The sequence below is a fragment of the Rutilus rutilus genome (assembly GCF_951802725.1).
Source record: "Rutilus rutilus genome assembly, chromosome: 18".
Taxonomy (NCBI): Eukaryota; Metazoa; Chordata; class Actinopteri; order Cypriniformes; family Leuciscidae; genus Rutilus; species Rutilus rutilus.
The window spans coordinates 3,748,975-3,762,621 of record NC_140231.1 but is presented as its reverse complement, the minus strand read 5'-3'; the positions used below and the strand labels follow the sequence as shown (position 1 = coordinate 3,762,621).

General features: G+C 36.6%; 1 protein-coding gene across 1 annotated transcript in view; it reads left to right on the top strand.

Annotated features, from left to right (window-relative positions):
* Positions 1-3,583: 3,583 nt before the first annotated feature.
* cngk (cyclic nucleotide-gated potassium channel) overlaps positions 3,584-13,647 on the top strand; it is a gene marked incomplete at both ends in the record, with an annotated part of 109,638 nt that continues 99,574 nt past the window's right edge. The window contains one exon of the mRNA XM_084387755.1: positions 3,584-3,709. Within this exon, the coding sequence (XP_084243881.1) occupies positions 3,584-3,709 (126 nt within the window). The remainder of the gene's footprint in view (positions 3,710-13,647) is intronic.

Here is a 13,647-nt window from a genome sequence, read left to right as displayed (position 1 = left end):
AGGGTATATACGGTGGTTTACGGTAAAACAAGATTCATGCAGGACTGCACGTTCTCTTTTTGACTTGGGGCTCTGGTGAATCATTCAGCAGTGATTGATGTAGGCTATATGAGACATTACCTATGGGGGTAGAATCATTCCTTTATTTCAAATAAATAGATTATGATCCTCAAATATACTTTAGGAGTTTACAAAAATCTATTAAATTTAATAAAAAAAATTATTTGCCACAAATTAATTGTGTCACAAACACAACTCTGATGGCATTAATTTGTAAATGACTTCCTGTGTATTTGTGGATTTCAATGTGCAATCAAATGAACATACAGTTCATTGGACTCCACCCACTGTCTACTCAAGCCAATCAGGGGCTGTTTACACAAGACAGTTTTCAACTAAAAACTGAATGTTTTTATGCCTTTTGGCTGTTCATTTTACACAATGACGTTCAACTTTGAAAATGGGATTCAAAGTGCAAGTTTTTGAAAACGATACAGTTATCGTGTCTGTGTAAACTATAAAAACACAAATCTGTGAAAACGGTGACGGCATGCGCATGCGTATTACGTGTTCAGTCTACAGAGTGGTGCGATATGACTTCAAAACCCGGAAGTCGAATTCGACGCTCCCTCTATATTTTCTTAAGGGATTTCATTTTATAATGTTTTATTTAATTTTTTTATTCATGAGTAAAATAAAGCCTGTGGTAAACATAACATGACTGTACTTTGACGTTTCAAGTCAAGTCAAGTCAAGTCAAGTCAAGTATATTTGTATAGCGCTTTTCACAATACAGATTGTATCAAAGCAGCTTCACAGTATTAAATTAAAATAATACAACAAGGTTTGTTTCTAGTGGAATTTATTGATAAAATCAAATTAGATATCCCCAGAATATCCCCAACTGAGCAAGCCAAAGGCAACAGTGGCAAGGAACCGAAAAACTCCATCAAGTGACCTACTGGTGTCCTAAAACTCCATCAGGTGACCCAATGGAGAAAAAAAACCTTGGGAGAACCCAGGCTCAGTCGGGGGCCAGTTCTCCTCTGGCGTTTATTAACTAGAGGCCGGATTGTAATTTGAACTGTAAGATTAAAAATATTATATGAATGCCTGGCTGAAGAGATGCGACTTTAATCTAGTTTTAAACTGGGAGAGCGAGTCTGAGCAACGAACACTATCAGGAAGGCTATTCCAGAGTTTTGGAGCTAAATGTGAAAATGCTCTCCCTCCTTTGGTGGTTCTGGATATCCTAGGTATGACCAAAAGCCTCGAATTAAGTGATCTTAAAGAGCGCGATGGATTATAGGGCGATAGAAGATCCGTTAAATAGACTGGAGCTAAGCCGTTTAGGGCTTTATAAGTAAGTAGCAATACCTTGTAATTAATACGGAACTTTATAGGTAACCAATGCAGTGATGATAAAATCGGTGTTATATGATCATATTTTCTTGATCCGAATTCGAAACTTTAATTTTAAGAGTGTGTGTATAATTTCCCCCAAAAAACTATTGAGATGACCTTTGAAATTGAGCGAACTTTTTTTTTGTGTGTTTTTTTTTTTTTTTTTTGCGTTTGAAATTGATTGGCTAAAAAGTGTTTGTGTCATTAGTCAAGAGTGCACATAAAACGGATTTAAAAAACAGTCGACAGGGGAGATGTCTTTGTGTATGTGTGTGTGTGTAATAAGATAGGCCTGCATGTATTATTTTATTAAATTGAAATTTACTCTTCTCATATACTGCAGTGGCCAAAAGTGATGCCCGGTGGGGATATTTGTTTTTAAAGACGATTAAATGATGTTTAAACCATCAAAATATGAGGGAATAATAAAACATTAAACTTGGTTAGGTTTTCATCTGAGAAAAGATCTAAACCTACAGGTTTCATTTAACTATGCAAAAAAACAATGACAAAAAAAAAAAAATGCATACACAAAAACAAAAAGCTATGAATTAAGTGTGAGTTGGGACCTTGGGACGGGCCTACACCCTACACTCTTGGGCCCTGTCCCAAATGGCACACTTCATGCACTTTCGGTTTTGTGGACTTACAATGGCTGCTGTGTGCGTGTGTCCGTTAAGTCTACAAATAGGATCCCATTTGTAATATGGAAGTAATGTTTATTTATAATGAAGGTATAATCGTGAGTTGGCTGACATAGCGCTATAATTTAGCTCTAACCCTATAATTAAAGACACCTGAATCAGCTCAAAGTCTCCAGGATTACTAGAAAATTCCAGGTTTTTTGGGGCTGGTTGGATCTACAGTCTGCAGGACAGCTACTAAACTAACCAATGTGAAGTCTTGATTTTCTAATAAATTCATAAACGTTTCTTTTGGCTTCGTCTGTTGCCAGAACATGACATGCTTTTTTTCCACCAGAAGCATTCTATTATTCCACAGTAATGATCACTATTACAACATCAGGAGAAATTATCAACAATAATCAACAATAACAACAACAGCTTCACCCTTATATGAGTTGTTTTTTTATTTATTTATTTGCATTATGCATTTTTTGTGTCAATACATGCATTAAATAGTCTGTGTAAATTAGCATAAATGCCATGGCATGGTATGTTCCAAATGTTAACATTTACTAATGTAAGTCAGATAGATCTCAGACAACATTACTCTATCTGACTACGTGTCATTGTCGGTTCCCCTTTTGTCTCTCTTTCTGTCAATCTGTCCCTCTTTTAGGGTACGCTTACTTGAGGAAGCTCCTGAATTTATTTATTTTTGTTCATTGTTTGTATTTGTTTTTTGTTAATTACACTTTTTGGTAGTTCTTATAAATCTGTATGTTAATGTAAACTTTTCAAATAAATTCTCATATCACTCATATTTTGAGTGTGAATGGTCAAACCCCTAATCTTTGAAAAACTTGACATTTTTAGTTGATCAGAACGATCAGACTTGAAGATAATAAATTCAGTAGTATTTAAATTAATTTCACAGAACATTTTCAGGAGAAAAAGTTGCTTTAATATTTGTGAAAGATGCTATACAAATAAATTTGAATTATTAATAATTATTTAAAATTAGCAGTGGTATATTCCAGATATTATTTTAATTATTTGTAGATTACAACATAAATTACAAGTATTACGTTTTTAAATATGTTATATTTAACGTTTAAAACTAATTTATAACATCACTCTCACTATTTTTCTATTATAAAAATATATATTTCGTGTATTTTAGCATTTTTCGGGCGCACTCCCGCGTGTCGTGTGACGTAAGCGCTGACGTTCATCCAACGGATTCAACGGAAACTACCGATCGAAATGTGAAGACTCGACGACATTCAAGCGTACAATGTAAGTAAAGTTAATTAAATTAATACATTTTAGCATAACAGTAATATACAAATGCGTTTATGTTGTTTTTACTTGATTCGGAAAGGTTTTAAGTGGTCACTTGGTTTGAATTCCGTAACGAATCAGAAAACTGAACTGACTGTCGACTTTTATAGACAGCGATCGCCTTTTCTCTTCTTACTGCTCTAAAATGATATCTGCATTAGTGTAGCTACTCTTATGGTGAGTCAGAGATTAAAGCTCAGATCTTGTTGCAGATGTACGAACCGAAGGAGCTGGAGGATGAGGAGTCTGTTTATTCTCCAAAGCAGCGAAATGTTCGTTTGTGGGACGCGTTTATCTCCTTTACATGCCTGGCAGCGGCAACAGTGGCTCTGTATGAGGTAAGGTGTTTTCATCAGGCCTTAGTGTGTTAGTTTGAGTCTACTTAATGGAGGTTGTATTGAAAAGGTAATGCGTTTCATGTCCTAACATTAGTATCTATCAGGGGCGTCAGATCAATGCAGTAAGTTACCGGTAATATGTTTTTTTTATTGCAGGATTAACAGAGTTATATTATTACGTGTAACATATCATTTGTATTGTTAAATAAAACAGAAAAGTTAAGTAAATTAAAGCGAATATGGTTGTTACATTCGTGTCATGTGAGTTCAACGGCCCTGTCTTTTTACAAGGTGATTTTGCAGCGTTGAGTATTGTAGCCAATCACAGGGATTTCTGTTGAAAATAATAACCAATCAGAGGCATTAAGTGACCGGTTGTGAGAATCTGCTCAGTATCTCCAAAGTACTTATTTATATTTGACCCTGGACCACAAAACCAGTCACATGGGTCAATTTTTTTTTAAATTGAGATGTATACATCATCTGAAAGCTGAATAAATAAGCTTTCCATTGATGTATGGTTTGTTAGGATTGGACACTATTTGACTGAGATACAACTATTGAAAATCTGGAATCTGAGGATGCAAAAAAAATCTCCTTTAAAGTTTTCCATTTATGTTCGCGATTGTGGTGCATTCACTCACAAAAATAAATGTTTTATATATTTATGGTAGGAAATTTACGGTAAGTTAAATATACCATATATATATATATATATATATATATATATATATATATATATATATATATATATGTATATATATGTATATATATATATATATATATCAGGGATGGAAATTAGCACCCGCCACCAGCCAAATGCGGGTGATTTTGTGTTGTGGCGGGTAAACTCGCTTCACCTACCGGCCACCGTGGCGGGTAAATAAAAATATACTGTTTCACACAGACGGCGGACACTTTTAGAGGACATAAGTGTACGCTGAAATAAAGTCTATCACCTCAGAAAAACGGACTTTCTTGACCTGTCACGTCAGCCGTTATCCTGTTCTCATAGCGAACACTCTTCAATTGCACGCGCATGCGGCGGCGCGCGCTGTGTTTATCGCCTCACTGTATATAAAGTGCAAAATAAACTACGAGCATGCAACGCCGTTACTTTGTAAATTACACAAAATAAAAGTAATGCAGGGATGATTTTCATTCTGTTCACCAGGAGCAGTTTCCATGGTTCATTAACAGTTATTGTTAATATTGTGTATTCACCATGGTAACTGTCGTTTCCATATTAACCCCAAAATGCCACTTTATTTTTCTTTGTGTTATTTTTTATATTTTTAAATGACTCTAGTGGCTCATACCAACATTGTATTAACAAAAACTAGTTTGGGACTGCTTTTTAATAGCTTTAGCATAGGCCTAATGTTTATTTATTAGTACTAGTCATATTCTTACAATTTATGTTAAGTAAAGGGGGACAGTACTTGTGTGTGTGGAAATAGCTGGTTTCAATAAAACTACTTGTGACATGTCATATTTGGCTTTGATTTTGACTGAACATTTGCTCTCACTTTGCGGAAAAAATATCGTGATATATATCGTATATCGATATTCAGCCTAAATAATCGGGATATGACTTTTGGTCCATATCGCCCAGCCCTAGTTTCATTGTTGGGACTAAAAACCTAAAACTGGAAGCCATAAAAGACCACGAATCATTCAAATGCCACATCCAGGTAAAAAAGAGAAATATATATAAGAGAGAAAGAGAAAATGTCAATATTTCATTGAGACTTGAGATTAAATAAACTGCTTAAGTATTGTAGATCTTGTAGTATTAATTTTCACATGCAGTTACACATTGTCGGTTAAAAACAAGAAAGTGGCTGGTAAAAACATTGAGTGGCTGGTAGATTTTGAAATCCACCAGCCACAGTGGCCGGTGGACAAAAAAGTTAATTTCCATCCCTGATATATATATGTATATATCATATATTTTTAGTGACAAGTACACATTTCCATTGCCAACACTTAGTGTCAGATAACTTAAAGACATTGCTATTGCTACATTGCTATGCCATTGCTACACTTTCTATGCTATGACTGCTCCACAGACTTCTTGTTGCAAATTTTGCTCACACACACACACACAAACCTGGCGATGGACACACTCACACCAACCTGGACCTGGAGATGGACACACACACACACTCAAACTCACAAACTTAATGACACACTCAAACACAGGCTCACACACTCAAACACAGGCTCACACACACTCACACATTCAAAAAGACTCACACACACAGATTCAAACACAGACACACACTCACACACACACACTCAAACACAGACTCAGACACACACAGGCTCACACACACACCAAACTGGACCTGGAGGTGGACACACACAGACTCAGACACACACACACACACACACACACACACACACACACACACACACAAACAAACCTGGAGATTGAGGTGGACAAAAACCAACACACACCAACCTGAACCTGGAGATAATAATAATATAATGTCTAGTTTGGTGGCTGTGATGTATATAAACCTACCAACGTCCGTTGCCATGATTTTTGGAATGACTGATCGCGAGAGGAAAAAAATTACGTTTTAGTCGCATAACATCGGTTAATGGAAACGCCGTCATTTCGCAATAGTTGTTTATCGATATTTAGGAAAAAAAATCGCAAAAGTTTTGCGCGAATCTGTAATGGAAACGCGACAGCGCTTAACATAGACTAACTTCTCAGAGTTATGTTGTGCAACAGTGTTCATTATACTAACCATTCAACTCCGGATTGATTCTGGAATCTTCGCTGGGGGAATAAGCATTAAGCACCGGCAACAATCCGTCCTCTAACTAACGCATGCTCATGTTTTGATTCAGATCGTGCTCGAAGAGGAGGGGCTAGTCGCGCCTCCGTTGTCAGTTTGTGAGTGAGAGAGGGAGCAAGCAGCGCGCAGCTCTACAATAAAATACAATTTTACCCATATTAAATAGTTAAAAAATCTGAATCAATCCGTGGCGGTCAGCGTTGATATTGTGGCGGGCCGCCACAAATTAATGAATGTATGGGAAACCCTGTCAGCTGCTTTGTTAAAAAAAAAAGAAAAAAAGTAGCCTGAAATCCAACACAGAATAACGTACACTCACTAGACTAGTGATCATCAAATCCTTTTAACAGTTTATTTGACAGACTTTATTAGTGATGTTAACCGATGACGTTTGACCGATGGTTGACCGTATCAACGTTAACCGATCAAAGTTGTCGGTTAAAAAAAAAAAAAGTGATCTCTAAATTAGGCTATTATAGACAGTGGACTAAACGCTACTACAGTTAGCCATCTCATTCCAAGATCTTTTTGTGTGAAGTGAACAAATCCCTCACACTCAATTTTTCATAACTCGCCTGTTTGTACTTAATAAATCAATAAAAACATTTGGCGTTTGGGTTCGCGCGCTCACAAGGTTTGCGAAAAGTAAAGGCTACAGGCTAAAACACTGGAGGTTAGAGCCAGGGCAGACGACAGGATGAAGCGTGCAAAGAAAAGTAGTGTGTGGGACCATTTCACCAAAAAGAATGACACAGATGTAAGTTGCAACTTGTGTGATACAGTGCTTAACTACAGTAGTAGCACATCATCTATGATGTAAGGTGATGATGATCATCATCTTTCTTTATTATTGTTAGCACTACCTCAAACTAAAGCGCCGTCTCTTCGGAGCTGTCGTTTTCTTAAATGAGCCGCGGCAATGTTTCAAATGAGCTTCTAACGCTAGACAAACGCCTTTATTTTCAACACGATCACTTTGTACCCAAACCATTTCAAAACTAAGGAGCCATTTGTCCTCCGATTACATACAAGCTCCTCGGCGCCACGTTTGCGGGACTCATGTTTCGCGCTGTAGGGGATTTTAAAAAAGTGATGTGAGTGGAAGGGCGGCAGTGTGTGTGTGTGTGAGCGGGAGGCAGAGCGGCAGAGAGATGCGACAGAGTTGCGAAATTGCAAGCGCGGCTCGAAATGGCTGTTATTTCAAATAGCGTAGCATATTTTAAACTAATCGGTTAACCGGTTTCAACTGGCTAATGAGGCTCGGTGGTCGGTCAAGAATTTTTTTAGTTTTCGCCATCCCTAGACTTCACTTTTTTTCACAAAACCTTTGCTCTCTATAAACCATGTCAGTTTGGGTTGAAATTCCTTGAAGTTCAAGTATTATCATTATAAACAGTGAATTAATACCAACATATTCAATTAAATTAAGGACACGCATCAGAGGAATGTTGAACAATAAATAACAGGAACTAACAACTTGACAGTAAACTGTTTTTGCAGTATGTCTTATATCAATGTCCGTTAAAGGAAGACTATGTAAAAAAAAAGAAAAGCCAATAATGGGATAACAGACACAGCGATGCATCATGTTCTATAAGATCCAGGGGATTTAAACGTACAATTTATATTTCAGACCTAGTGGAGTAATAGTAACTAATAATAGTAATAGTAAATGTGTAAAGTTGCACAAAATGGAAATACTCAATAAAGCAGGCTAAATAAACGACCTACTGAATGGTTGGATTCCACAACTGATAACATAAAACACAGGCCTAGGCTATAAGACAACAGAGAATGTTAGAGAACAAAAGAATATTTACTGTAGGTGTCACAAAATTGACTGATGACTTAATTTTGCATTCTTTTATTCCACTTGCACTTCTCTTTCGTTGTCATTCTGTCAGTTCCAGTGTATCTGTGCTGTTGTCCAGTTGGCATTTTCACTCCAAAATGGCGGCCGCGCAACCGAAGCGCCACTTAGTGGCTGTTACCAAAAAAGCATCAGAGTTTCGCCTCTTGCCTTCTATACTCTTTGGTATCTCTCAAAACGCTGAATGAGTTTATAATTAGCACAATTACAAGTTATGCACACTCACAAGTCCTCATCAGTGTTTCCCACACATAGACTAATTCGTAATTTACTAATTCGAAAAATTGGCAAGGCTTAAAAAAGCATGCAAATGATAAACTTTCGTAACCATGCATCACTGGCCCGATCGGGACAGTGACGTGACAGTTCATTCAACTGTCCAAAATGTCTTTCAAGCTGAAAGCTGCACCTGCATCCGCCATATTTAGCACTGAATGAATGACAGGGTCCCCGCTGTAACATCACGCTAGGTACAGTAAATAAGAGGATGACATCTAGTGGAGAAGACTAGTAATAAGAGTAACATAAGTCAGATTTTATGTTCAATGATTGCAGAAATAAATAGGGAAAAAAGGTTGATTTGTGGCTTTTAAGAATCGATATTGAATCGATCACATTTTAAAAAACGATTAATCCCAAAAAAAATTTTTTTTTGCCCAGCCCTAGCGGAGACACGATATAAAAGATTCATTGAGCAGTTTTGACAGATTCAGTGATTAAATCAGTAGTTTTTTCACTAGATGAGTTTGCACTGAACTGACTGACAGCTTCAGTGATTATGAAGCGCTCTTTACTCGCTGTGTAATTTCATTCACATTTTGAAGAAAGTTTTTGTTTTTATGAGACTTTGTGACTTTTCCTACATACTTCAGTACAAAAATGACATTTTTAATAAATAAAAATAGATATTTTTTTAGATAAATCGTATAATAGTGTTTGCTGATCACTATTCTGCTGGCTGTAGTTGTAATTTGATTGTTACATTTTTAAATAGATTTTTTTTGTTTTTCATCAAGTGTTAGTTTTCCTACACAAACACAAACTTAGAGCTAAGTGCTGGAAAAGTTGTGTGAAGTAGGCTACTTGAAGGAGCGACTATCACGTCGAGGGAGTAAGATTTGATGATGTCATCTGAGTTTTTGGTCAATTGACGCCTCTGACTTTAATGACTGAAAATGGCACCATTTTCTTTGAGTGGGAAATCCAGTGTAGTGCAGTCTCAGCACTATTCACAGTGTTCATGTGACGTCACATTCCTATAGGAACCCCCACTTGGAGGGCAAAACAGGGGCCAGTTGCATAAACATAGATATTGTGTTCGAAATCGCCTCCTATACCCTCATTTATTATTCCCTACTAATATAGTCCACTTGAAGGAGTGAGTGAAACTGGAAAAAATTGTGTGTAGTAGGCTACTTGAAAGAGAGACTACCACATCGAGGAAGTAAGCGAGTCACTTTTTACATAATTTTTTATGTTTCATAAGGGTATGCCCTTCTTGTTTTCACACGTTGTGCATGTGTATTAAATGTTAAATAAGTTAATAATGATAACAAGACAGTGTTTATCATGGTCATTTATACAGAGACTCCGTGGATTTGCACTTAACATGCCAAAACAGACAGTGAATGAAAGAGAGAGATCGACTAAGCGCGTGCGATTACCTGCGTCTGTCCTTCAGGTCAAGTCACATATTCATCAAAGAAAAAAAAAAAGTTTGCCAAGGAAAGCGAAATCTTTGTCATATCATCCTTTTAACGTTTAAGGATATTTCCCATGAATGGCGTCAGCGCTGTTCAATGCATTAAATCAATGCCATTGATCTCTATGAAGTGAAGCATCAGTTTCAGAGTTGACCATCAGGGTTTTTCCTACATTGAAATTTTTTTGGCGGCCGCCAAAACGATTTTTTGTCCCGCCAAAGCCTTATTTGATATGTAATTGGGTTTTGTGAGTGAAGCAGGCTACTGACGGAGTGACGGAGAGAACCCCCGCGCGGGCACTCTCCGTCTTCAGTTCTGTCTTTTCCTCTCTCCCTCGCATCAAAATCAACTGATCCTAAAGGTCGGAAGACCGAATCCATGTTTCACGTGGTGCATTCGGAGAATATTTTTGCTGAATTAGCGCTGGGTGCAGTCAAAAAAAAGTTGCCTTATCTCATAGCTGCCAACTCTAACGCATTCACCGTGAGACACACGCAATTGACACTTTTCACACGCTCTCACGCCACACATCCATTTTCTCACGCACAGAAAAATCGCGGAGCAAAGAGGACCGACAGACTAGACAGAGCAGGTTACTTATGATATAAAAAAATCTCAGCTCTCAGATTCTGTCACTTTTATTACGAAATTCAAACAATAAATACCGTTTTGGCGCTTGTAAATGTGACGCGACAGATCCCTAGCACACGTGAACCGATCATCTCTGCTAATAGTATATAAACACGAACGAACACTGTTGAAAGATACAGTACAACTTACCGAAATGTATATTCCTCATACTTAATATCGACCAATCAATCAATCAAAGGGGTCAATAAAACAGCTGGAGAAAATTATGTCACATATTTACCTCGGTAAAGCCATTTAATGAACATAATATAGGCTTATTTAGTTGGCTAGAAAAAAAGAGCTATAGAGTATTTTGCTAAATATGTGTACTATATTACATAAGTATTATATTTTTACTTATATCATTAAATGAAGTTGTTATTATAATAAAAAAAAACGCATTATACTTAATTTGAGTTATTTTTAACCTTAAATAATACTGCCAGCTGATAGGGCTCTCTGTATGTTTACAGCATTAGGTGAGTTGTTTTTTTCTTGAGAAAAATGAATGCCTATCTTGTGTAGCCTACCTAATATTTATCGAAATGAGTCAATATTAAATCAAATCACAATAATTGAATTGAATAGAAATAATAATAAAAGCGTAGCTTACCAGAAATTTTACCATGTATACCATGAACCTAATAGCCTACAATTCAGTTTAGTTACTAAATTGTTTTGACAATCTCAATACACTTATTGTTGATGCAATAATTTTTTTTTACATCCCCCCAATCCCAACTTGTCTAAGGAAGAACAAATCATTACTTAGAAGAACATACACATCTGAAATGAGAAAGTAAGTGCGCTTACCTCATTTATAGCAAGAGTGTTTAGTAAAATTTAGCCTTAATAATCCACAGTTGGCCTATGTATAGGCCTATGACAGTGTGTAGTAAATTACCTATAAAATCATTTAGTTTAAAGTTAGACTGGAGTGAGATGAAACTAGATCATAATAAATAAATATAAATATATAAATATAATGTAAAATAATAAAAAGAGACGAGTTAAATGTTCATCTGCAGGCTGTGATATTTGTAAATAGATACATTTCAAATCAAATAGATCACATTTCAAATATACTTTGGTATCGATGATGTTTACATGTAAAATAAGTTGTAATCGCTTTCTTTTACTATATAGCCTGACAGTGATCGTTTTTTCATGAATAAATAGGATAAGAAAAAGAATCACAAACTGTTTCTTTGTATTTATTTTAAATTTAAAATTTATTGTCAATATTGGGCTTGCGGATCATGTGGGTACTAGGGTACTCTTTGCTGTGTGTGGATGACCATGTCGGTCAGCCACCACCGAAGACCAATTTTGACCCAGGAAAAACCCTGACCATGTGACGCATTGCTGCTCAGCCAAGCCTAGTAAAGTGGCGCTCAAAGTTAAAATAATTTTCATTTTCAGTACCTCTATCCTTGAATGAATCTGCGTTTTTGAACGTGTTAGTTGAATGAACGTTTTAATGACTCACTTAAAGACAGTCTCTTGCCGCCACCGCACCGAAATCTGCGTTCTGATTCAGTCCTATACATACCGGTCACATCGGTCGGTACCCAACCCTATTTATAATGAGTAGGGCTGGGTATCGTTCAAAAATGTTCTATATCGATACCGATACCATGACTTCAATACTGGTTCCTAAACGATACTTTTTTCGATACCAATTTTATGAACAGATAATGTTATAGCAGAGGCTGTAACATTAATGTGAAGAGGGAAAAATAACAAGAAAGCTAAACTGTTAATGCAGCTAATTTTAAGGATAAGCACACTTTACAAGATTAATGTGAGTTAATTCCGTTTTTCCCATTAAAATTCTTCTGGACACACTGGGCTCGGCTCGTTTTCTGCGGTCCGAGCCCGAACGCCATTGTTCCCGGCGCCCCCCACAGCGTTGGTCTGGTTTCACACTCAACTTGATTCTATCGAACCCTAGTGCGTTTGCGTTTGGGGTGTGCACGAATTTCCGAATATTCGATATATATTTATTATTCGAAAAATAAAATACTATTAGAATTTTACTACGTTGCTTTGCTGGCCGTAAATGCAGTGAATCCATGATAAATCCAAGCACTAACTTGCAGTTATAATTAAATGCACTGGGTGGCGCTGTGGAGCGTGTTAACAAGTTTTTAAAATTTAATCACATAATGTTGTCGTCTGCCTCGCGAAGTTTGGAATTACTTGAAAATAATGAAAATGATCTTACAAAATGATCTTACAAAATGGAATTAAATCTCCACCTAAAACACATTTTTGGTAAAAAAGATGAGAATGAATGAGGAAGGATGGAGATATCTGGATGACAGGATTTTGTTTGAATAAGAAATGAATGTATGAAATCCAAATTTGATTATAGCCTTATATAAATAAGCTGTGAAATTTCTTTTTTTGGCTAGTAGAATAATAATAAAAAGAATTCATTACATTTATATAGCCTAGCGCTTTTCTCGGCACTCAAAGCGCTTTACATGGGAGGGGGGAATCTCCTCAAGTAGAAGTTCAGAATGGCCGGTAACTTAAATTTTGTAACCAAAATGACCGGTGGGTGAAAGTTAATTTCAAACCCTGTTTTATATATATATATATATATATATATATATATATATATATATATAAGGGCTGTCAGTTAAATGCGTTATTAACGGCGTTAACGCAAACCCATTTTAACGGCGTAAATTTTTTTATTGCGCGATTAACGCCTAGCAAACTTTGTAGTTTTTTTCACATGCTTTTGCAACAACTAGTAACGTTAGTAAAACTACAACACCACCGGATCTAGCTAGACCGGAAACAAAACAACAGGCACGCTGCACACACTTGTTTGGGCTTGCGAGCCGGCCAAAGAGTGGACGAGAAGCCGCGTCTAGGACAACTTGTATCGCACATCGGACGCGCACTTTC